This window comes from Poecilia reticulata, chromosome 2 (genome assembly GCF_904066995.2).
Source record: "Poecilia reticulata chromosome 2, P_reticulata-male-v2, whole genome shotgun sequence".
NCBI lineage: Eukaryota > Metazoa > Chordata > Actinopteri > Cyprinodontiformes > Poeciliidae > Poecilia > Poecilia reticulata.
Window position 1 is genome coordinate 34,156,762 of NC_088831.1, and position 27,308 is coordinate 34,184,069.

General features: G+C 37.5%; 1 protein-coding gene across 1 annotated transcript in view; it reads left to right on the top strand.

Moving 5' to 3' along the window:
- The first annotated feature begins 443 nt into the window (after window positions 1-443).
- Window positions 444-27,308, top strand: part of tmem198aa (transmembrane protein 198aa) — a 34,968-nt gene continuing 8,103 nt past the window's right edge. The window contains exons 1-5 of the mRNA XM_008403895.3: window positions 444-1,410; window positions 19,802-20,098; window positions 25,320-25,558; window positions 25,993-26,205; window positions 26,955-27,078. Coding sequence (XP_008402117.1) covers window positions 19,960-20,098; window positions 25,320-25,558; window positions 25,993-26,205; window positions 26,955-27,078 — 715 coding nt within the window. The 5' untranslated portion in view covers window positions 444-1,410; window positions 19,802-19,959. The remainder of the gene's footprint in view (window positions 1,411-19,801; window positions 20,099-25,319; window positions 25,559-25,992; window positions 26,206-26,954; window positions 27,079-27,308) is intronic.

The following is a 27,308-nucleotide window of genomic DNA, read 5'->3' on the forward strand; positions in this document are numbered from 1 at the left end:
CCAGCACGTCGCTTATTTTCCCCAACCTTTAATTTATTGTGGGGTAGAACAGACAGAACAAGCAGTGTGATCAGACGGAAAAGAGTAAACAGATACAATAAGCAAAAGTCCACGATGACCGATCTACTTTATAGTCAAGTGATGAAATTTCATGGAGTTTTGAGTATGAAATCTACATTTTTAGGTGTAAATAGACAAAAGAAGCATTGGAAACCAAAAATAAATGCATTTGAATTTTAAATATGCTGCCTGAAAGAAGGGCACCACATTTGCGGGTGTTTCCATTATCCCGTGGTAGCGCAACTGGTAAACAGGTGGAGTTGAGTTAAATTGGAGCTCTCCGAGGTCCTGAACTCGCAGGAACAGACAGACAGCAGTCTGTTTGTTTGGTTCCTTACGTCTCCACCATGAGGATGCGGGGTGTAATTATACATTTGTTGCACAGTGGAGCTTGACAGGATGCTTGAGAGAACCTCTGTTTATACATGAGCGGGGGGGGGTAACAAATGGTGTGTGAAGGCGTCGTTTCAGGGGAAGCGGGGTATCACCCAGTCTCCAGTATGACGCAGTGTAAGAAAACAACAACAAAGAAAGACGGAACCCGTTTCACACCAAAGTAGAACATTTGTACAGATTGGCTTCTTGTTCTCCATTTCTATAGATCACCGCCTTAAAAATCTTCCACTTTAATTCAGTTACTTGCATGTCTCCCCTCTCCCACCCCTCTCTCACTTTCTTCCTTTCCTCCCCTCCTATCACCCTCACAGCTCCTCCATCTCTTTATCCCACGACAATAACAACATTTGGCCACGAGTCACCAAACCCATTCGTTCCCATACACTCTTATGAATAGATCCTATCGTCCCCCCTACTGCGCTGAGGGAATGGTTCAACCCGCTGAGAGGGAGAGAGAGGGAGACTGGGCGCACAAAGGAAGTGCACATTCTGATGGTTCTGAATGGAGATAATTGGGTACATGATGTAAACACGGAATAAATATCGAAAGGCATCGTTCCATTTTTTTTTTGCACCACCCACCCCCCTCCGTCCATCCGCCGCAGTTGTCCATTAAAGGTGTTTAATAATATATGAGGTAGTAGCTATACTGGCTGCGCGTCTGTCTGTCTGTCTGTGCAGAGAAAGAAAGGCGGTCAGAGAGTGAGGAGCTGAAGCCAAGAGTGAAGGAAAGAGAAGAGGAGTTGAGCTTTGTTTCATCCTCGCTTTGGTGAGGTTTCTGGAGTTTTTTCCACGTGCTTTGGAGACGTGATGTTGGACTGGAGAAGCTAACCAAGTTCGACGAGGGACGGGGATATTTTTTTTTAATTATTATTATTATTTATTTTTTTTTTTTGCGCTTTGGAGCTGCGAAAATGACAATAGAAGAGAACGCCAATATGTTGTATTTCTGAGGTGAGTGAGATGTCTTTGTTCACCGCAAATTACAGTAATTTCAACTATAGATCGCCAAGCTTTAAATAAAAACGACTTTTGCTTTTAGTCTATTTTCTTTCTTTCTTAGTGAATGAACAGTCCACCTTTATCACAGCGCAGGTTCTTAGGCAGGTTTTTTTTTTCTGTGGTCCGTACATGCCTGTCAGTTTGAACCGTGGACACATGGCGCATCGGCGCTGCTATTGTTTTTCCCTCTATTGTTTTCAAACCGATGCCTGAGAGAACATTTGGTGCTCCACAACGAGAGACGTGGGCGCTCCGAGACCACTCACAGGTCACATATCAGTGACAGCCATACGGATACTTTCTGAGTGTGAGGAATACATAATGGAGAGGAGAATAAAGGGTGAATTTGACTCCTGGACATAACGGGGTTGGACATGGGGTAAACACAGAAAGTCAAATTGATTCGCCTGCATCCATCCATCCATCCATCCATCCATCTATCTATCTATCTATCTATCTATCTATCTATCTATCTATCTATCTATCTATCTATCTATCTATCTATCTATCTATCTATCTATCTATCTATCTATCTATCTATCTATCTATCTATCTATCTATCTATCTATGGTTGGTGGTTAAAATGCAAGTACAGTATTCATATTGCTCAAACTTATTCACATTATCTCCCATTACAAACATAAATTAGATGTGTTTTCTTTTAATTTTTTTATGATAGACCAGCGTAACGTTATTTGTTGGCAATCGGACAAAGACCCCATGCAAGGTTTGAACATTCTCTGTAGTTGAGATGTGTCCAACAGCTTCAGAGACTTAGCCATTTGCCCATTCCTCTTTCCAAAGTAGCTCAAACTCAGGCAGGCTGGATGGAGAGCATCTGCTGACAGAAATATTGTCACAGAAAAGAAAAGGGTTTCTCTCAACTGACGCCTCTTAAAAATAAATGGAACAGTGACTTTAAAAGTGAGGTACATGCTCTGCAGGGATTTTAGTGTACTTTTAAGCCTATTATAAGCATTGAAATGAACCATTTCACTGCAGCCCTGGCTTTAGGTTGTTATCTTGATGGAAAGTGGACCTTCTCTCTGTCTAACAGCCTCTAACTTGTTTCCTTCCAGGACTCTCTGATATTTAGGAACATTTATCTTCCTGTCAACTCAAACCAGGTTCTCTGTTCCTTCTGAAGAAATGCATTCTCAAAGCATGATGACATCATTGCAATCTTCAAAGTGGAGACTGGTGTGTTCATGGTGATGTGCAGAGTTTGTTTCCTTCCAAACATATAGCTCATGTCAAGCATACTTTCTATTATCATATATATTTTTTATAAGGCTTTCTTTCGAAAGATTCTTTTATTTTACCACTCTTCCACAAATGCCAGATTTATTGAGTTCACAGCAAACCTAGTGGTTATCTTGTTGTCAGATTCCGCCCACCTGAGCTGTGACTTTCTGCAGCTCCTGTAGCTCTACCATAGATCACACCTTATGTCCCATCATGCTACTTTAACACTCTCAACACCTCGCTTGTAACCTCAAGTGGTCAGCCATTTTATTTGCCTTCCTTTATAGTTGACTACTGCGGTATGTACATATTAGGTCCCTTTTGCAGACCATGGATGCACTGGATTCTGTCTTGTCTCTAGAGAACCTTGAAAACCGTTTTTTTTTTTACTGCTGTGCATTGCTTTCTGACATAACGTTGAAGCTTTTGATTGTGATGTGGCAAATCTCAACATTTTCAACAGGTGTGAACATATATGCATGGCACTGTGAAAGTTTCGTGCTCATAGTACTCGTACTGATTTAAACAGAGATGCAGAAACAACATAGAGCACAGTAATCAATAAAGCTAAATATGAAAAGGAACAAAAGGACACTTAGGTTTTTATTAAATAGCATTCTGTCAACATCATACTTTTGTTTTAGTCTGAAGAAGCCTCGGAAAGCGTCCTGATGTCTGCCTACAGGCATCCTTGCCTTGAAAGTTGTTTTCCCTTAAGAAAATTCCCCTTCGGTTTGTGATTCATTTTCTGAGCTGATATTTCTGTTCAAACAGATAACCTTGAGGGGAGTAAATAGATAAAAGAATCAATTCTTGGAATTCATGTCTCTCTTTTTTACTGTCATATTATTATTCTAATTTTTTTTCAGCACAGCATGTCTAGAATCATTGCTGTTTCACCAGGGCTCAGCTTCCGATCTACAATAATAGATTTAAAGACAGAAAATTAATTAACACTAAGTGTAATTCATGATGATTGGCAAAAGGATCCTCTGCGGTACTTTGTTATTATATCATAGTACAGACATTGATATTGCTTAACTAATGACCTTAACTAGTGACTTTTGTATTTTAATGCTACATTGTTTAGCAAAAAAATATATAACAAGACATAGATACTGGGGAGCACTAAGCAGCTATAGAGATGTGTGACATGTATTGAAATTTAAACCTACGCATTCATCCCCAGTGAGTTTCCCATATGGCACTTCCGTGACACTTATGTAACCATTACTGTGAGCCAACCAGTCCTCAGACTTGGGACTTTAGCCAAAGCGACAGGCTCGGTTGATGAGGAGTCTGGCCAGATCTGAAAAGCTCCTTGTCCTTATGGCATCTCTGTTTTATCAAAAGTGTTAAATTATATCCTCTCCAAAAAAACAGTCTGACGCCTGAAGAAAAGGGAGACATTTTTAACATCATAAGTATACAGAATAAATATTTCTATTCCAACACTTTAATGATAAAGGACAGATCTCACCACCAAAATAATTAAAAGTTAGAATCGAAAGCTAATCTTAAAATTAATACAAGGCAACTTATCGTTCATCTGGAGGACATCACTTAGATACTGTCCACTCTGACAAAGAGTTATATTAGTGTGGCAAACACAAGCTAAGAAAACCGATCAGAAAACTGGAGAGATAGTTGTGTCTAGTGTGCAGAAAACAACCTTAGTATTTTTCTTCATTTTTCTTTAGGGAGGAGGTCAAATAAGGTGGATGGGGAGCGTTGAATTGTGTGTGTATATTTGGAGTTTTAGGAGCCTGCTCCTAAAACTGATATATGAAGTTTAGAGGAAATAAGTAAAAAAAAAGTGAGTGTTTCTAGTATGTGTTTGTAAAAAGGATGTGAGCTCAAAGACGGGGAAGCAAATTTAACAGAGAAAGGAAATTAAAGTATGAGTAAATACTCATACTTTAATTTCGCTTTCTAAAAGTCAATCCTAAAAAAAAAAAAGTAAAAAGTCAATCCTAATACCATTAACACACACGTGGGCTGATTTTATAAACGCCATTCAAACTGGAAGAAAGGTGTGGCCGGATATGCTTCCGTATTAGTTTTCAGCTCACAAATGCGCTCCCTTCACAATATAAGAGCACCTCAGGCTAAATTCTCCACACCGGTCTGTGCACCATCAGCATGATGCAGATAGTGTCATGTTGGGAGCCTCTGGTTTCAAACAGCTCATTGAAATCCCAGCGTGGAACAACCCTCTGGCAATGCAGCGCACTATGTTGCATGTTTGTGTTTGGCTGTTATATTGTTGCTGGAAGGGTCTTTGCATACCATCACAACAGACACATTAGTGCCCTTACCTCCTGCCACGTAGCGGGTTCCAGTAATCTCAAATATGGTGCCTTAAGAAGGTATTTAGACTGCTTGGGCTTTTTCAGCTCTTTTTTATGTAACAAGCAGAAACTGTAATGTATACCCTTAAAGAAGGGGTATTATGTAATATCAACAATTCTTTTAGCTTTATAACATGTTATAATGGCAACACAAATACAAAAACATACCTTGATTCTGTCATGCATGTTTGAAAAAAATCCTTGGAACTCCCATGGTAACCATTCAGGGGAGTTTAATCGCTTGCTCGTGCAAAGTGCTGCCTGTTTCCACAAAGCCCCTCCATGAAGCTGGGGTCTCCGGCTGAGCCGCCTCACATAGCACTCCTCCCCCACACAGCTCCTTCAGACTAGCGGCTGCAGCAATTTGCACACATCTGGTGGGATTGTGCACCTGCAGTGCTTATCATAATCTACTTCTCAGTCCAAAGCTCCAAAGAACGTAAGCGGAGTAATGGGAAGGCAGTGCTGTGATGACATGCTGACGGTAGAGTGTCTGAAAGAGCAGGGGGTTCTTAAAGAGACAGAGTCCAAATTCATGTCAAATTATAAAGTCAAATTTCTTTTAAGTCACGTTTGATATATACACCATTGTTTGACAGCTGATGGTAACATAGTTACTTGCTTGTGTTATAAAATGACATGACACTTTGTGCCTGGAAAATACACAGCACTGTCCCTGTAAAATTTTATCAGGCACCAACACAAATAAGCACCTAATCATAAATCAGAAGGACAAGGATACACAGTATGAAACATTTCATATTTTTCCAAATAACAAATTAAAAAGAGTGCTGTGTTTCTGTGTTTAGTGTCCTTTACTCTACCTATACCCATAGATAAAGTCTAGTGCTTACATTAGTCTTCAAAAGTCACCTAATTAGTTGACCCCACCTGTGTCAATCATCTGAAAATGGAATCTGGCAAAACAGCAAATATATCAGGGCATCAACAGCTCTGACAGGGAGAGCATTAAAAACTGCTTCATTGTAACTCTGCAGGAGCTACAGAGATCTACAGCTCAGGTGGGAGAATCAGCTAACAAAATGCATTAAAGCTGGTGATGTACTTTACAAGATGTGGAAACATCCAAGGGTTCTGATCATTTTGCATGGTATTTTTTTTGTGTTTTTCTAAGCAGATTTGTTCACTTTTTCAATTTAAATCTAACTGACTGAATATTTTTGTTGAGTGATCTGTGTGTGTGTGTGTGTGTGTGTGTGTGCGTGTGTGTGTGTGTGTGTGTGTGCATGCGTGTGCGTGCGTGTGGTGGTGTGATCACAGTGAAACTGGCTAACAAATTAAAGTGGTTGAAGCAGAGTTTGCATTGAAATTCAGTTATTCAGGACAGGCCTACAGAGGGACAGGCATGTGAGAGGCACGGTTAATAGAAACAGCAGGTGATGTGAGTGTGTTCCTCCTAGTTGCTCGCCCCTACTCGGCCAAGACCTACTGTTTGTGTTTTGCTCGCGGAAATAAATTGAATTCATTCACTCCAGGTCTCAGCTTGTGTGAGGCAGCCATTAATAGAACAGAATAGTTTATTCACCCCTTTGACAGTTTATATTCCAATTTTATACCCACACAATGCAATTTCATTCCAACCTACTTTTATTTCATGTGCACAAAGAAACCGATCCGTACTCTGATTTTATTCTTGCTGGGTACCTTAATAAGTTATGCAGATAAAACAATCCTAGAACTATTCAAAGCAAACAGGTAGATGAAGGAAGTTAATTGTATCTTTTAAGACTTTTTTTATTACAGAAATTTTCTATTAATTGTAATTTTGATCACCATTTCAACAGTTGGGTCTTTGTATATGAAAGATGATGATATTCTAGCTTACACAATTAAATTAAAACTCTTCCACTAATACTTTTCACTTCTTATTTAGAAGTGTATTTCCTTCTATTAGCATGCAAATGTTGAAGTAACAATTTTCAAACTTGTAGACTTGTATATACGTGTAACAAAAACTAGCTGGTTACTATTACAAAGAAAAGTATTTAGTTACATTTGAAGACTATACTCAAAAGTTTTACAAGTAAATCTGTTAATGAAAACTTTTACCATCATATCATCATTTTGTCATGGTTTAGAGCAGTTGTCTCTATTTAAACAATAAGTCCTTTTTTGCAATCTCCACTCTACAGGGCTGAGATAATGTCATCGATGCGATCAGTGGCAGGATGTTTAACTTTCACTCTTTTGAAATGGCAACAATTCAGTTTGTGAGACAGCTGCAGGGCAAAGGATGTGAGCCAATACTGGTGTGGTGTTCTCAAAGCTGTGGTAGATTAGACAAGACTTATGTGAAACAATTTGCTTCACCGGAGCTAATCATATTAAAACATCTCCCTCTACTCCACTCTAGCCCAGGCCAGAAGCCACACAATATTGGCCAGCGGCCAAACGCGCATATCACTTGATCTTTTGCATCCTTGTTGTTTTATCAGCCCCAATGCTGGAGGAATTACTGGTAAAAACACAAGTGTTTTTGCAACTACAACAAAAAACTCTGACCTCAAATATCTGAATATGATAAAAAAAAAAAAAAAAAACATTTCAAAAATACATCGTACTTCAAATTGTCATATTCCTGCTCTTGAATAGCCACTTTCAGGCTAGGTCGGAAAAGGCAATGAATCCTTGTGGGATTGAAGACGAATTTAATGCGGTCGCTTAAAGCAGGTCCAGTTTTCAGCAAAGCAGTGAAAAGAGGAGGGATGGAGCCAAGTGGCTGAAAGCAGCTGAGAGATAGTCAGTGCTGAAAAGAGGGACGGCGAAAGACGGAGAATGAGCCGTAATCTGATGAAAGCCTCTTTACTCCCCTGTCACCTCTCCTTCAGGCCATGAGCAATGACCAAGGCTTACATATGGATCAATGCTGAGGCCACCAACTTTAAGGCGCACTCAGTTACATACACGTTACTGCAGAGGACATAATTGTTTCTCGTATTAAAGTTCCTGTAACAGAACCTTTGCTTAGTTAACCACCATAAAAGTTTGTTCTTTTTGGTACATTTGAAAAATTTTTAAAGTAGGGCTATTCAGAAGTTTTTTTTTTGGTGACTCTGGACTAGATTTTATTAATCTAATTCAAATTTCAAGATGCATAAACTGAACAAACCTGAACGAGATGATTTACTTTGAACACAGCTTCTTTGAAGCCACGTTTACACTGGGATCAGTCTCACTCAGTCTTTCATCATGAAAGAATTTCAAGAAAATTTCCATCAGTGAGCTAAATTTAATGGTGTGCAGTTGTTCAGTGTGACAGAAAAACCAACTGCCAGATTTAGCTCTCGCCCAACAGCAAATGAGCGGTGACAAATGTCGATCAGTGTCAGAAATTGTGGGGGGAAATCAGTGCTGTGTGACAGCGGCTGCAATCGTCTTCTGACTGCTGTTCAGTTTACCTCCGCCCTGAGAGCTTCCACTGCTTTTTCCTTGTAACCTCTTACGGTTTTCAGCGTCTGACTTTAGTAATAGATGCTTCAAGACTCAATCTTGTTCATTTATTGTTCCTTTGATATCTATGTCAGAGCAGTTTGATGGAATTCTGTTGCAGCTACAAGATGTTTTTTATTCTCAACTAAGTTTCGGTCTTTTTTGTAGATAGTGGTAATCAGATGCAAACAGAAGACGGGAGCTTTTTTTATGGGTCATTATGAAAATTCAGGATGACATATAGCCTACACATTTCCAGTAACTTTTTGGCTTTCATATACCAAAAGCTTAAAATGTGGATTGGTCAAACACTGACTGGGACATTTTACTTTGACTATTGGTTCTTTAAAACACAATGATCTGTGAAATCTTACTTTTGTTTTGTTTTGTTAAATCAGAAATTTTATGTTTTTTGTTTTCCCAGTAGCATTGCCAAATTGTCGTGTCTCTTATGAGCCAAATTATGTTTCGCTTCAAGCTGGGGTTATCGCTCCAGTCCTTTTTTTTTGCAAGAAAACAGTCACTAAAGTCACTTTTGAGATTATTTTGAATGTGTCACAAAACCTATTTTGTTAATATCTCTTTTCCATTTAAAAATATATATTTTGTTAGGGTGTAGTACATGTGTTTTGCTCCTTTGTTTTATTTGAAAGGAAGTTCTTAAATTTGTAGTAAATGTGAAACAGAGCTCACATTTGTTCAAAACCAGTTTCCTGAGCAACAGATACAAAATTACAGAATCCTACATGAGCGATATTAGATTTTCTATGAAGTGTCAAGGTGTAATTCATCTAACCTGTTCAGTTATATTGCTTAGCTGCAGGACTTGGATATCCAATATATGCAGAATTTGTACAGAGGGTAAAATTTCCATCTTGGCAAGCCAGTCAATCAAGGATGCAACAGTGAAGTTATTTTCAATAAAGCAAGGCCGTCTGCTCCTTTCTGGTTACTATGCCAACTGTGATGATGGGAGGTGTAGTTCACCATTACTGTACAATCTACTTTGTTACCATTCCTGCATCATTTTCATCAGGAGTGAATTAGTTGACAAATTAATCGAATATGCTGTCTGTAAATTACATTAGATAGCAGACAAATCCCCAAAGTCCACTCATTGCACATAAAGCAAAACATCCAAACATCCAAAATAAACAAAATATGCTTAATATTGCCTGAAAATAGTGAATGTTTGGACTTCTACTACTGATAGCATGTTTTATTTTTTTAAGTGAGGCATCTTTAGAGTTTTTTTTAAACTGCAACCATGTAAGAAAACATGCTGTAAGTCACCGTAGCAAATATTTGCAAGCGGCACATCAATGTCAAATCCGTTATCTCTCAAGAGGACGGTATTTTGGATTAGAGGTCAATAGTTACATGTACAGATTTTAGTTAGCTACTCTCATCATCATTAAAATAAAAATAACATCTTCAACCAGACACTGTTTCTGACCAGAAACAGTGTAATCGTTCGGTAAGCGAATGCAATACCTATAAACATACATATTTCTTAGTCAACACTGAGCAGGATTGGGATGACAGTTTCATCTGTGATTTGTATTGAGTCCCAAGCAGACTATTTCTCTGCTCATCCCCCCCCAGCTGCCAACGCAGACAAGCACACAGTAGTAGTCTTCCCTGTGGCAGATGGCCTGGATTGAGGCTCAGTCACACTGTTAGTAATCATTAGATCAGCACTCATATGCTCATGCATGCTCTCACTTTCTCTTCTCCTTCAATGCCGCATATAAATGACAACATTTTTAAATATATTGTTTTCACTGCGCTAGCCGACGAGCAGTTAGACGTGGTAAGCAGCTGTACGGATAGAAAGCAAGGCTGTGCAAATATTTCAAACCTGAGGGTTTGAAATATTTACATATGAATATATGTAAATATATTTACATATATTTACATATGAAATATTGACCATCAGGTCAATATTTAATATGTAACCTCGTGATAATCAATATCACCATCAGTGACCATCAGGTATTCTGAACACAAATTGTTGATGTTGGAGTTGACTTTTTTCTTTTTTTGCTGCCTAATTCATGAACAATATCTAATGGTACTTCTTCAGTTCATTTATTTTATTTTGTTCTGTACATCCAGACATTGCACTGTCGGATGGGGTTATAAGACATGGAGTAAATTAAAATAATACCCATCACATTTTGACTGCAGCAATTTTTGGCTTATCCAGATGCTGTGAATTAATTTAGTGAAGCAAGCTGCTGAGTTGGTCATGTTTTCTTTTTTTTCTTTCTTTTTTTTCTTTTCCTTGTTGCATCTATAATACTCATTAGCCTCATTAAGCAAACAAGCTTGACATTTGGGTATTAGCTTCAGTGGTATTAACAAGGTTTAACTCAGTAACATTTCACTTAAGAATGATCGGACTTAAGCTGCTGCCACACTGTTTCTTGTCTTTCACTGATACCTCCAGTATTCGAGTGGGTTAGTGACCAAAGTCACCCTTACATAGCTAAAATCTGTGAATATCTGAGACTTTTTGTTCTAACTACCTATTTCAGTAGTTCACACACAAATATAATGTAATAAATGAATGTGCATTAATATCCACAGTGGAAACCGTCTTAGTACCAGAGCAGAAGTTAACGTCTGCTTGTTTCTTTTTCTGCTACTGGGAGGAGAACCAATCCAGGAGCGCCAAGGAAAAATAAAAAAAGATATGGCGCTTCTGAAAGCGCCAGGCAATAAAATGATGAGGAATGATGTTTATGAGTGCACCTCATAAACATCAAAAACAGGAAAAAAGGTCTAGCTAATCTGCCATCTCATAAATCTAATCAATCCAAGCTTTCAGTATGCCACGGTGACTCAGTTTGTACTGTGCAGACAGAGTGTGCATAGTGAGGCAGGGTACAAAGTAAACAGAATCATCTCAATAGCTTTTAGTTACATTTCTTGTGGTGTCAGAATATTTCTGTATGCAGGGCATTTTTGAGTTGTGATGGTCTTCTTTGCCCTAGAAATGTGTTGCACTGTGGCTCCGCTTGAGATAAAATTACTGCACAATGCTTTGAAAATGTATTTAATTCCTTACTAGCTTCTTCAAACAAGATCTTAGTACGCACAAAAAAACACTTAAGTGCTGATTTTTTTGTTCAGTAAGCTGTACACACTAACTCAAAAGTCACCAGCATAATAGTCAGTCATGATTACTCTCACACCTGGACAAAGTAAAAAGGTAACTAGAGCCAATATCCACAAATGATAAAAATATTGAATATGGTGGTCTTTGCCAAGTAGTATGCTCTATTTGCATTGTCCTGCTGTTCGGCATAACTGAACTTTAAGTACAAAATCACTGCGGGGGGAAAAAATGGCTGATTCACAAAACTGATTACCCAAAAGTCCATGACCTTTGGACTTTTGCTGTGGCACATAATGTTCCACAGCAAATACAGTGAAGTAATAGATAAGAAAACGTAAGAGAATAGAGAAAAACGAACAGACTGAAAAATATGACCCAAAATGAATATCCATGCTGCCTTGGGAGAGAATACATTAAAATGTTTTGCACTCAAACTACACAACATAGGTATTTGAGGGCTAGAAAAGTGGATTTTACATGTTATATCCACTTTAATGCATATACAATCACCTTGAGAAACAGACAGTCTGGTAACTGTCACCATCTCCAGAATATATACTGTCAAAATATTTCTTGGGCCTCTTTGCTCAGTACACAGGAAATTGCTATTCACAGTATGTACTGCTTTCTCATCCAAAGAAATCACAGCCATGTGTTTTGAAGCAGTAATCTAACAGACGAATAACTCAATTCATCTTCAAATTTACTCAGAATCAACCTCACTCCTAAATAGCAAAGTAAGTCTTGATTTGTTTGGTTTTTCTTTGCACTAGTAAGTCGCAATTCAGATTTCTGACTGAACTTTTCTACATCTAAAAATTGTGGCTGCTGTTCTTCTCTGCTATGACCAACTCCACCGACCACCAGAAGGAAGAGCAGCGTGTCCCCGTTCTGGTGATGCTCTGTCGCCGTCACTCAGTGTGCGGCCTTTGAAATATTCATCTTGACACACATACACAACACACAGAAACTCACGCTGGCCTGACACTTTCAAACGCTCCGTGTTTTTCTTCCTGACAGTTTGCTCTGTATCAGCAGAAGATTAGAAAATAATAATTCATCTCACAGTGGGGTATGGGGAGTAAAAATCTAAAAATTAAAAAAAAATAAAATAAACTACTTGCAAATACATATTCATTTCACACTGCATATTTATGAGAACATTTGATCTCTTTTTAGAAGATTCTGTCAAGATTTCATATACTTTGTTCTGGGGTTTTATTAACGTCATAAAAATACAAACTCAAACAGTTGCTCTGCCAGTAATAGTGGCAAGATGCATGCATGATGTGATCTTTTTCTTTTCCCTACAAGTGTGCAGTTAAAGATTAGGAAGGTCAGCACAATGGCAGAAGCACAGTCCTGCTCCACAGTGAATGATAAATGCAATTTTTGCCCGAAGTAAAAGCTGCTATATAGCAGAAGAAATCTCAAAAACCTTTTTGCAGTGCCAGCAGTGTCCGTATGTGATCTGTACTCTTGCAGTATCAAGTTTTTTTCTTTTTTTTTTTTCTTTTTAGAAGAGTGGATGAAGAAGCAGCACACTAAAGAGAAAGCGCATCAACACCCAGAAAAGTTATTACATCGCCAGTGGTTTTGTTATATGACCTTAAATTATTGCCCATGTTGTTAGAGATGATGGGAGTGAGGACTGTGTGCTGTGATTTGTGTCAGGGTGCTTAGGTCTGATTCAGGCCTGTTTGTCAGAGGGAGGCAGAAGAAGCCTGCGAGGCATCATTTAGATGTTGGTTTTAGTGCAGCATTCACACACTACAGCTCATGAGGGAGCAGATGAAACACATAATTTGTTTTTCTTTTTCTGTATTCTGAAAACAATGTTTTGACTCATGTACCAAAATGCTATATTTTATTGCTTTTAACCATCATATATATTTTTATGCTATATATATTTATTAAGAACTTAAACTCGTGTGTAATCACTTAAGGAAGTTGCAGATTTATTAGCAATACATAACATAAGTATACACATACAAATACAGTTGCCATAATCTATCAAAATTTATGGATGCACAAGAAAAAAGTGACTCATTTTCTGTGGGAACAAAGTGCTTAGTATAATATTTATATTGTTTTATAAATAGCTTTTCACTGCAAAGACCAATCAAGTTTAATACGTCATATGATGTATTTTCTTAACTGGTTTATCAAATTCAAGTACGCTTGAAAGTCCCCATGACCTTACAAAATAACTTCAACTCAGTCAGATTGCATACAAGGGATCTGTGAACATCAATTTCCAAGCCTTGTCATAATTTAATTTAGTTCTGGACTTTGACAGTGCCCTATTGACACAAATAAATATGGTTTGATAGAAAAATATTCCATTGTTTTTCTGGCTCTGTGGATCTTTGTCCTTCTAGAAAGTGAACCTCTCCACATCACAAGGCTGCCTCCACAATGTTCGGCAGATGTTTTAAGAGTTTTGTTTTGAGTTTTGCAGGCGTGTTTTCTGCAGCAGGTTTCCATTTGACGTGTTAGTTTTGGCCAAGTGCATCATCTTCACTGATTTGCTGTGTCTCTTATGTGACTGGAGGCGAAATACAAAAGAAAATTCTCACAGCTTTTAAAATAACTTTTATCTTGCTCTCTGCAGCTCCTCCTGCTAATTAGATGACGAAGGCGATCAGCTAAACCGGATTTCATTTACTTAAATCTTAGGTGGGTGATTAAAATGAATGCATGTCACACTTCTCACATTTCAAGTGTAAAACCACTTATGATTTTCAGTAGCATCAGCGTATGTAATTTAGACTAGCCTTATTGTTAATTTGGCCATTTACACGTTGCAATAAAGAAAGAGATTAGAAGCAAATAGATGAAAACAACCAGACTGCAGATTCCAGATTGCTGTGTAATGATGCTGCTGATATGCTAACTTACACATGATGTTAATTTTTTGGTTTAGACTTTGTCTCAGCAGGAATTACAGTAGAATTACATTTTTAACTTAGTGAGGACAGTGAACTTTGCTTACAATCTGTAAATGGTGAATTATACAAATGAATGTATTTGATTTAATCTATGTGAGCCGAGCATATATTTTGTGCTTGGTTCACTTCAGCAAGAAAGAGTAGTCTTAGGCTATACTACTCATGAGTAGTAAATCAAGCGCTTTCAGCGAAGACACCCCAACATGTGAGTGAATTCTAAAAAGCCAGCAGCTGAATAGGGTCAGAGGTCAGGCCTATCTACAGCTAGGAGTCTCAAAGGAGGCCATCATGAATTGCCTCTGTACATTCCCATGGAGACGAGTCTTATGACCCATTTGCAAGGTCTTACTCTTTCTGCTAGTTGTTATAGCAACAGTCACTACGTGACGTTGTTGCATAATATGCTATTTCTTGTTCTTCTAACCTGACTGGTTGGCTTTTATCTAACTGTACCACAACTATGTGGCTGTAGCTTGTGGCGCTGCTGGGGTCACTGCAAAATGTGACACAACATTCAGCTTGAAAGGTCAAATGTAGACTCTGGAAGTTTACTCTTGAATTTATGACAGCTTTCCATATGGACAAAGGATTTTGTGGATATTAACATGAATAAAATGTATTAGTTTAAACAAAGTGACAAATGCAGCATTCATTTGCCCCCTCAAAACAATGTCTTGGATTTTTAAATTGAAGATTTAATTAAATTTTAACTTCCAGTCATTAAAGTTACAAGTATGTTTATAAGATGATGACTCTATCTTTGACTGAGAGTGTGAACAGTTCTAACGTTAGAAAGCTTGTTGGCAACGGCATGGTATCCAAGCAACAGCATACATTTTCCAAGAATTTATCACTTTACGCTGGGAAGAACTTTAGATCTGCTACCAAATTTGAATGCAACAAACGTACATGAAGAAACAACATAAAGAAAGAAATGTGCCTTTCTGGCATAATGTAAACTCTAATTCAATACTGCAATCTTTAAGAAGTCAATACAAGAGCTGATCTAAGATGGTACAAATGTTCTGCTATTTTAGCAGCTGTACTCCAGTCTTCAAGCATCTAAATTTAAGACAAATACACTTTTTCATCTTCTAGCTTATAAAAGAACAATCTCAGGTGATCAACAATTTTTATGTATTGTTTTGCTCATAATTTGCAAGAGAGAGTCTTTAATCTGTCGTGCTGATGAAATTAAACCTGTTCTGCAAAGAGAAATGCCAGAGATGCTAGAAACAGTTTAATCTCATATTGTGCCTCTTTGATCAACAGAAACAAACGTTTATGATTACATTTAAAACACAATGACCCACCAGCTAAAAGTTACTACAAATATATATGAGCAGAGTGTGTCTCCAATTCCGGTCCTCAGGAGATACTATCCTTCAACTTTAAGATGAATCCCTGGCCCAGTAGACCTGAATGAAATGGCCAAATTCCCTTAGCATGTTATTCAGCTCTGTAGAGGCCTGGTAATTAGCCATTCATTGGATCCAGGTGTGGTAGCAGAGGAACGCACCCAAAGGTTTCAGGATGGTAGTTCTTCCCAAAGTATTCAGATGTTAAAATGACCCTGTTGGAGTCCAGACCAAAATCCAAATAATAACTGCTGCCAAAATTTAAATGTTGCAGTTCACAGTCGATCTTCATCCAACCTGAATAAGCTTGAACTGTTTTGTGTAGAAGGATGGGCAATTGTTTAATTTCATCGTTACGAAAAGTTTGCAAAGACATACCACAAAATGACTTGCTCTAAATGGAGCAAAAGGTGTCTAAGGTTTTGTAAATATATACATGCACACCACATTTTAAAACGTTCTTCGGATATGACAAAAATGTGAAAGAGTCCTAGGTGTACAAATCTGTTTGAAAACACAAAGTGTGTGTTCACCATGTGCAATTTCTATTTTTGAATGATCCAGACAGGTGTGAAATAGAAAGAATAAAAAAATGTGGGTCTGTTCTCTGTTGTCAGACATAAAGAGTTCACTGACCTGAATAAGACAACCTTTTGAAGGTAATGGATACAGGGAAACAACTCTTGACATTTAACACACAAGTCTCTGTTACCCAACGTGCTTCAGAATACCAGTTTTTTCCTTAACCTCTACCAAGATCTAATTGTTATGTAATTGTATATGCCAGATTATTGTTATTCAATATACAGTTTTCTTAACCTCTTCGACTCAAGGCCTCCTTTTGAGCAATATGGCTGAAAATAACATGCCCAAAATGAATTGAATGTATCTCAAGAACTACAGAGTTTATTTTAATTGTTTTGGTATCAAAACAAAGGCAAGACCCTAGAGAACATGTTACAGCTCTAAAAACCACCCTGCCTGTTACTGGGGAAAGTGTATTAATATGATAAACAGCAGAAATTAAGAAAAAAATCAATTTCCGCCTAAAAAAAACCACTTCAATCTATGAATGCTCCTTTCAAAACATGCAGTGAAAGCCAAAAAAAGTAGTAACAACAGTACACAATCTGACCTTTTACTGTGCCAAGTTTCATGAAAAAAAAGTCAATCATATGAGTTTTAGAGAGGTGCTACTAGATAAAAATCTAGGCGGACCTTCCAAATGAGCCATTTTGGCACAATTTGTGCCATTTGAACTTTCTTAGTTTTTATTTCTGTAGGGTCTGTTTTAATCATTTATTCTTTTCATATAATAAATTATTATTTATCATAAATAAGTAATTACATCTAATAATTGTTTTTGGGGGTTCTTTTGAAAAATCCACATTGCATTCATTCATAAAAAGAGAAAATTTGTAATAGACTGAAAATGGAACAGATTAACTCACAATAACACTTCAAATAGAATTATACAACAATGAAAATGCAAATAGCAATGAAAACTAAGTTGTCAAAATGATATGATCAGAGGAAAAACTAATATATCTCATAATTACATTACAATAACTGCGCTCTGCGCTCTGTGCGTAAAACCTCCCAATTCCCCATTCATTTTTCAAAACTACGCGGGGCAGTTTCTCGGGAACCCATTGGTCAATTTTGACGATTGACATGTCGTTCGAACCGTCAGAGCCAATAGAATCTGAGGGCGTTGACATTAATACGGAAACTAAAGTTATTCACCAATTACAGCGAAAAAAAGGCATGTGACGTAAATTGACCAATTTTGACCCATCGTAATACGAATCCACATAAAACACGGAAATGCCTCTGCGCCGAACCAAAAACCATGTGAGATGTACTCAGGGAAAAGGGATTATCGGACCAGGTGGAAATATTTACTCTAATATGGATTATGACCACGAAACGGCAAAGGTAGGACTGGAGTTTTGATTTTACCTTCGTGAAATGAGCTATTTCTGTTTTTCTTCTTTAGCTGCTGGTTCAGTGAGTTTTGCACGTAGCGTGGTGACTCTGGTATTGTTAAAAACCTCAGAGCTTCGGCTTTACTCTGATTAATAGTTTTTGTACATCGGGCCTCCTTGCTCTTTTACTATTGCGTTTTTTACCGGGTGTGCCTCGTTAGCCTCGTTAGCGTCTAATTGCGTTTCTTTTTATCAATCTGCTTAGTGTTCATTCTGGGTGTTGTTGAGGAAGAAAATATCGATCCTATCATTTAGAAGAGCTTTTTCCCTTTACGTGGATATGCAATATGCCTATATTGATAAATGTATAGCATGTGTTTTTAATTGATCTTGTTGCGGCAAGCGCCGAGGACCCAAATTTGGTTCCTCTAGCGACAGAGAGCAGACAATAGCTCAGGAACGGGCTGATAAAGCCTGACAAGCCTTTCTGTCAATGGAAGTACATCTCTAAACCAGGTAGGCTACAGGTCAAATATGGCGAGTGGTAAATGAGTTGGTGCATATAATAAAACACTGATGGTTTTGTTCACTTGTATCTACCGCTGAGCGAGCCTGTTGACTAAGAAGGTCTTAATTTGTGTCTCAGCTAGAAATGTAACCACTGGGATTTGGTACATGAATGAATGCGGAGCTGTGTGTGGGTGTTTGGCTGGCAGCAACAGTCTGTGGTACATGAATCACACATTGCACTGCATCTACATTAAAACTGTATTTTAAGATGTTTTTTAAAGCATTTTCCTGCTGAGCATGTGGGACATTTCTAAATCTTTAAAACATTTAGCAAACATATTTTTAAAGTCTATTCGATGTCCGACACATTCATCAATGTACAATTACAAAAGAAGAATGTTTTAAACTATTTTTTTTATTCTACATGATATTCTACATTTATTCCATTTATTTTGTTTGTGCAGGATTTATGTTTTTGTTTTTATGCTGATGATTAGCTCTTGTGCATTTTTAACGACAACAATCAGAGCAGAGATATGCCAATTAGACTTTTTATTATAGATACCCAGACAAGATAAAGAAGGATACTGGATGTCTTAAACAAGACAACACGTGTTTCTTGATGTCAGGAAGTCGGCAATGAGCAACTATTTGTCTAAAAGACAAAACAAGACAGAACATGGATTCCTATCTAAGATTGTTGATCTGATTGAAGTTACAATTACATCAAACAGTGCTTGTACATGCAGAACTACTGTCAGTTAGCTAGGAATTAAAAGTATTTAAAAATACTTTTTAAAGAATTGGTATTTATATTAATGTTAGTTTTACGGAAGCATATTGTCATGGAAGTGCATTGCTGTCATGGAGGAAAATACATTTTCCAACATAACTGTGCTGAACCGCAAAAAAGTAAAAGCCTCACACAGTCATAACAACACCTTGAACATTTAAACAAAGCAGCTCTGATCAACTCCTGTAAATGCATCGTATTTGTTTCCTGCTGGGTTGTTTCAAGTGAGTTGTCAGAGTAGATGTCGCCTTTTAAGCCTTTGAGATCTGCTGCTTTATAAGACATATATATGTAAAAACCCACGAGGTATTTTGTACTTGTGCCACAAATTTCCAACGGAATGCTAATTTATGCAAATGCATTCGGTTGAGCTTTCTATAGCAACTATTATTTGTGCTGCACCATCCTCCCTGGCTATTTGTTACAGCATGTTTATGCACATATTGGTGAGAAATGGTGGCCGCATTGCATTTCATCTTAAGTAGTACTTACGCCGGCTTCTCCACTCAGTTGTTTCGTTTTTCAAAATTATGGCACATCATTACTGCAATGTCAGCACTCACAGCTGAGTACTTAGAAGAGCAATCAATAATGCTCCTCCTCTCTTTCTTTCATGCCCTCATTCATTTCCAGTGCCCCCTCTCCATCACCCCTTTCTACACGCCTCCTGTTTGTAGGCAAACACGTCTCCATGGGTGAGGTCCACTGAGCCAGGAATCCCTGTGTCTCTCACCCCTCCCTGCCTTCCTTGCTACCCTTAAACCCTCCCTCCCCCCTCAAGAGGAGCCACAATGACTTCCACCAGCCAGCTTCTGGGTTTAGCCGAGATGGGCCTAAAGTGTGACCAGGAGATCGAGAGGAGGTATGAGATTGTGCCCTCAGTGGTCTGCTCCATGTGCTGCCTCTTTGGAATCATCTACTGCTTCTTTGGTGAGTGAAAACAGAATGCCAGCATTGACTTAATGTGAAATTTAGCACTAATATGTGTTAAATAGATATCAATAACCTGAAACCAGTTAGTTTTTATTTTTTTAAATGCTATAAATGTTGATACAGAAGGTTGTTTTAATTCAATCAGCTAAGACACAAAGCGTTTTCTTGAGGGTTAGTTTATGATCAGGCTGAAAATAGAACGTATTAGATCATCAGTAGACAATTTTGGGGTCAGCACACAATGGAGTAATGAATAAACAATTACAGAAAATATTTCCAAAGGAACAATAATATCATACGGTGCCTTTCACTGCATAACTGAACTTTACTTTTCCATTTTTGTCATGTTACGCCCACCAGCGTGAATGTATCTATGCGGTAGACAAAGACAACATTATTTTAAAGAGGTAGGGAAAGACACATTTTCCTAAAGGTTTTTATTAATCTTAATCTAACAAGTGAGGTGTTGATTTATTTTCTGTTTCCCATTTACTCAACTGCCCTTAAAATATATATTTTATGTTTAACAAATTTGAACATGATTTATGCTTTCAAATTTGTGGTTGTGACTTTACAAAATGTGTAAAGGTTGAAATGGTGTGAATACTTTTATAAGTGACTGTTCATCTTTGCTTTCTGTCTTTCAATGGATTGATGCTTCTTTATCAGTGGTTATAGTTAGATGCAAAGTGTGACCACACGCCATCTGAACCACACACTTAATATGCTTGACCTGAGCCACCACCCAGCAGTTTTCACTGTCAAGCAAGAGCAGTTCATGAACAACCCATAATATTCCCAGTTACAACACACAAGAGCAGATGCGCTGCTTCTTTTCGTCTTCCAATCCATCAGCTCCTATATTTTGTTTGAAATAGCTTCACTCATGTGAGACAGAGTCTGCTGTGATTGGTCAACTGATAAATTAGAAATTGTGAGAGGTGTCAAAATAACCACAGGTCAGGAAAATAGAGTGGGAAGCATTCAGACCCCATGTGATGAATCAACTCAAAGTAGTGAATAACTGAATGTTTGAAGGGAAAGTGTACAGTCTTTGTGTTTCTTTGTTGTTTTTTTTACAGATGATCTGAAAAGGGTTGCATCACTTGTATATCTAATGTAAACAGAGGGAACCTACCAGAAATGTATTGTCAATATAAATACAACTGTTTTTTTGAAGGCTTTAAAGGTTGGTTAGAAAACATCCCTTTTGCCATCTTGTCCAAAAAATCAGTTCCAGTTTTTAAGTGGTTGTATAAATAGCAGTTCTTTGTGCTTCCACCAGGAGAAAAACTTGGTTCTAGCACCAAAGACCACTTCTATCCCACCCCCTGGGTTCGTCAAACTGGTAATTAATCTTTTCATAGTTGGATTCAGTTAATTAGGTTTGAGCTGACAATCATCCTGATCATTTTTTGGCAATACATCTAGTTGGTGTTAATAGATAAGCATATAAAGCATCTCAAAACACAGCTTTCAGTTTTAAAATAGGGCTAACAAAGCATTATATATTTTCTATTGTTTATTTTTTGATTACATTTTTCATTTCCCCACAAAAAAATACAACCCAGGCTTTTGGAAGACAACCACTCGGTGGTGTCCTTGGATGAATACTGATGTGTTGAGCTTTTTCAGCAGGTTGTTGCATTCAAATAGAGATGCACTGAAGCGTGTAGACAGCATGAAGATTCAATAAAGCGCAGGTGAAACCTATTGTCAGATGTTACATTATAGGTAGGCTGCTCAAAAACTTAGCAAACACAGTAAGCAGCACTGCATAGACATACCTTTCTAGAAACAATAAAACAGAAAATGTTTTATTGAGTTTTAACACCAGAGGAGAAGAAAATGTGAAGTCTGTCTACAGGTAAATCATAAAAAGCAAGGGAGTTGTATTTGCCTAGCACAATCTATACAAGTTAATTCAAAGCGCTTGAGAGGAAAATAAAGGAGCAAAGCTAAAGAAAAACGCATGAGAAACAACAAGGAAGATGAGCTGGTTCCATAACAGAAGATCAAATAAACTTCATTTCACCCTTCCTTGGTTTGTTTTGGTCCTGGGACAACAGAGAAAACGTCTCTGATGACTAGAAGGTTCTTAAGCTGATACATGACAAGCACCTCTGAAATGTATTAGGTCCCAACACCATTTGGTGCCTCTCGGAACAACAATAAGAATCTCTTTATTCTAGGGAATGATTTCAAAAATAGTAATAAACTCAGTGTTAGAATTATTGTCTGAGTGGTAACACCTGGGATTTTTCCACGGTCTATGGTTTTAGCCTCTTTTAGGGATGGGGTAGGATGAGTGCTGCTCTGTCTTTAGTTTTTGGGACCAAGACCAAAGACTTGTTTTTTAGGATTAAGTTGGAGAAAATTATAACCAGTCTACACATTGATTGAAAAGGCATACTGACTCAGCGACAGCTGTTGAAATTGATCAAGTGATGGAACAGAAATATTAGAGTACAAAAATGCATCACCATAAAATAAGAGATGTTGAAGTACTTCACAGTCTGACACGGAGCATACAGTTACATCTGAATGAATTAGAATATTATTTAAAAGTCTGTTTATTTCAGTAACTTATTCCCTTAAGTGAAACACATTTTAGACGGTAGATTTGTTACACATATATTTACGTTTACACGCCTCTTTGTCTGTTAATTTGAATGAAAACATGACTTTTAATTTCTTACAATATTGTACCAGATCAGACATTTTTTTAGTACAAAAAATGTGGTCTTAAGTAGTATGTTAAATACTTGGTTATTATTTCCAAAAGTTACATTCAACATTTAATCTGACCGACAAGCCTCACCGAAGCACACATTTAATTTACTGGGATACGGATAAATGTAATAAGTATAGCAGCCTGAGAACGGAGCCTTGAGGGTGCATGACAATGTGCCAAACTCAGCACTACGATCCAGTTTTATCAAGGCAGAAGTTTTAGATCATTTAATGTTGAGATGGACTATATATATATATATATATATATATATATATAAACTTTAAATAAAATATTTAACATTAGCTCAATGAGTGTCTTTATTAAAAAAACAGCACTTTAACTGGGCAAAGTATGGTATTAAAATAATAGAAGGATAAAATGAAAAGACACATTCAACTTCAATAACCTGGTTTCATGTTTCTTTATGCTTTATTCTTTAGCTGTACACAATATTATATAAAAAATAAGCTGCAGTTTAGATTTAGAAGACAGCAAATTGTTTACGCCTCAGAAGTTCCCCAGTTAGGATTGAACAACGGCGCATTAGTAAGGGTGATCAGTCAGAGGAGGGATTATTTCAGATTGCTTGCATCTCTGAAGTAGTGGGTGCTGATCTTAGACCGAAGGGAAGATAAAAATGTTTGCATTCATTTAATTGACCCAGACACAGTTGTGGTATAAATCAGGAGTGGTTTTGCCGAAATAGGACTGATAAAGCAAAGCCAACGAGAGCTAATGTGAGGAAGGACATGAGCTGATTAAGCTGGGATGAACAGATGGGATTGGCTGATGGCTGGAGGAAGAGAAAGGAAAGAAGCAAGGAACAAAGATAGAGAGGGAGGGATGAGCAGAAGAGAAGAGCAGTGGAACAGTTGGGGGGATGAGCGACTGAGAAAGGGAGAGGAAAGGATGAGTCACTGAAATCATTAGCAGGAAATAGGAAGTGACATTAAAATTCATTTGTTGATTAATAGAAGTCATGGCATGTTGGGAATTAGTTAGCAGCCAGCGATCAAACAAATGCTTATAATGGCAGTAGATGCTTCAGTTATGATTTGTATATCTTCGGGCGTAATGTAGCGCATGTGCAAACAACTGTAAAAAGCCACAGTGGCTTCAACAAACATCCCAGATAAAAGATATCTAAAATCCCTCAGAGAACTGTATACCAGGGAGGGGGGGGGGGGGAAAGCTACAAGAAGCATGTCAATTAAATGAGCTACGGTCACAGGGGAGAAGCTTGGACATTGGCTTAGATAAGAGAAAGAGTATTGTGCTGCTCAGCAGTGCAATGCCTGATTAAACAAAGATAATAATCTGAGGTTGGGTACCCTCGAGACCAAGGCCGGTCAAAGATTCAGAAAAAAAAAAAATAACGAAAACATTAATAAACACAAAAGCAAAGGCAGAGGAGATTTGAATGGTCGATAAGCTCAGCTTTTAATGCTTTGGAGAATTTTGTAAGCTTTCATTTGAATAAAATGCATAAAAAAACAGATAGAAAAGGCAGGAGCAAATGATGGTAAACAGAAAATGAGGATAGCAGCTGTTGTTTTCAGCAAACGTCTTAATGGATGAATGTAGATGACCTTTCAAAATGCAACGGTTAGCATATTTTACACCTCCTTTATAAGAGTTCTAACCCAACCCTAAGAGTTCTATTATTTTTTATTTTTTGCTCCAGTACTCCAGTACAGATAGCACACTTGTCTTTCAGGAAAAAAAAAAAAAAACATTTTTGAATCTTTTTATTTTTTTTGCTACTGCTAATTGTGCAGCCTCCACGTTATATTTGATCTTTTCTGGTAAAATCTCATAACTTGCTCTTTATTTTCAGAAATGCTTGCATCTATGCAGTTTTCTGCAGTGGAAAGTGTTCAGACTGCACACTTTCCAAATGGAGGAAAGTGTGCAGTCAGATAATGAGAATACATTGGTAAATCAAAGAAACCCTACATGTGTGTCTTATTAATGAGGTTCTTATCTGAAGAGCTGTTCTAAATAAATAGTCCTTATCTTTCTGGGCGGATACAGTCATGCATCCTCCGTCCTGTTTTCCTTTGTAATGGTTGTTATCGTCATCAGTTTTTTGTTGGGTTTTTTTTACGACTAAATATACTTTTTCCAGATGTTTCGATGATGAATGCTGCAACCTTCACAAAATATCTATCTCAAACAAAGAAAAAGAAAGCAAAAAACACAGTTTTTCACCTCCCTGTTTTTGAAATATTGACCAGTAAGGTGCATTTTCTTTGACGATATTAATAGTGAGACCATTACTTTTCTTACTGTGTATTAGTCTTAACGCTGTGTGAGTATGATCACACATAATGGTTTTGATGAATTAAGCATTACTTCTTTTAAACAATAAATCACTGACCACTATTATACAATATTAATTAGTGTTTGCACTCATCGAGCTGCCAAATGTCTAATGCATGTGTCTGCCTCACAACCTCACAGTGCTTTGTTTTCTCCCTTCAGGCTATCGGTGCTTCAAGGCAGTGTTGTTTCTGACAGGCCTGATGTTTGGCTCTGTGGTCATCTTCATGCTGTGCTACAAGGAGAGGGTGATGGACACTCAGCTGAGCGTAGAGGCGTCTATCGGTATTGGCCTGGGCATTGGGACACTGTGTGGCCTGGTGACCATGTTGGTCCGCAGCGTGGGCCTTTTTATGGTAGGCCTGCTGTTGGGCCTGCTGGTTGGAGTTGCATCACTTGTGGTAAATCTTCCTTTTGTTCATTGTTTTTTTTTTATTTTTATTTTTTGTGGATATATAAAATACAATGAAGATATTTCATAGTTATTATTAGAGATGCACCAATCAGACATTTACAACCAGATTTATAATCCCAAGTAGCATCTGTAAAGCTTCCAGGCAGTATCAACTTTAACCATTCAGAGAAAAAAAAAAAACTAGAGTGAACAGATCTGAAGATGTTTCTTTATATTTCTTTATCCTTCATGTTAACTGTCTATATTAGCAACCCTCCCACTTGCTCAAAGCTGCCTTTAGGCTCTTGTTTGAATCTTAGACAAAGAAAAACTTTGGATGTTTTATCAGTGTTGATTTTCTTTTGTAATGGAGGCGGTTTAACACGCTTTTACAAGCTAACGCAGAAAAGAGCAACTGCTAAACGACATTCCCTTTTCCAGGTTATGGAGGAATTCTATCACCCCAAAACAGTGTGGGTTCCTCTGGGAATCCTTCTGGGCTCTGGGACATTGTTTGCCGTCCTCACTCTTCAGTGGCAACGGTGCTTCGTCACCTTCTCCACGGCAACATTTGGCTCTGCCATCATCACTGTCACAGTGGATTACTTTATAGAGCTGTTTGCCTTGGTGCACTACATCTATGAGAGACTCAAGGTTAGGACAGCTGCATGCAAGCGTGTGTTTGTGAGTGCGAGAGTTGAATTCACCTTGAGGCAGAGTTTCTGATGAAAATTCATGACATGTTAATGTTTGAGTGAAAGTCAGATTGACAGGTTTGCAAATTTACAGATGAAATCTGCCATATTTACATCTCTGCCAATACCATTTGATTTCTAAGTCAAACTTTTGTGAATTAATCAAAAGTTATTTTTCGCTCAAAAATAACTTTTGATCAATGCGGTCTTCTATGTTCTTCATTTTATAACAGTTAAGGGTGTCAAGCTAGATCAGAGATTTTTTTCTACCTAATTCAAAACAGAGATCTGGATTTATAGACCTCTCAGTCTGCCAAAGTAATTTGTTAAGTGCCTTGAGATTACCTTAATGATGAAAAGGCACTATATAAAAAACTGAGTACAAGTAGTTATGAATGCACTGAAATGAAGGTGTCTACAGCAGTGGGCAAACAACTTGTGCTTTACTACAGTGAAATGATGACAAACAGCTAAAATACAAATTTTATTATAAAAATTATTATATGCTTTATATGTCATGTCTGACAACAGTACAAATTATTATATGCTTAGAAATATAACTGTGTTTCCCAACAGAAAGTTGCTATATATATATATATATATATATATATATATATATATATATATATAAAGTTAAGCTTTGGAAATTTACTACATCTAATAAAGCAAATGTTAAAAAAAAAAAAACTGTACTGATGTTAATTACAGGTGGCACCAAAGAAGCCTGTCTGCTGGTTCACCTGGGTCATCTTAGGGGTGTGGCCTGTCTTGACCCTCCTTGGAGTTCTGATCCAATGGAAAGTTACTGCAGAGGGATTTTCTCACACAGAGGGTAAGCATCTAAACCCGAATTAGCTAATAATTCATTTAACACTGCCTTAAATAGGAATGCACACCAAAATTGTTTTAGAAGAAATTTCCCATTGTAAACTACAAGAGGTTTGCTTCAGAGAACAATTCTGTTGACCTGACTTGGAAAGATTTTGTTCTCTTAAAAAAAAAATCAAAGCAATATTTCCCAATTTTTAGTTAATTATTGTTTCTTTTGTAACCTACAATAAT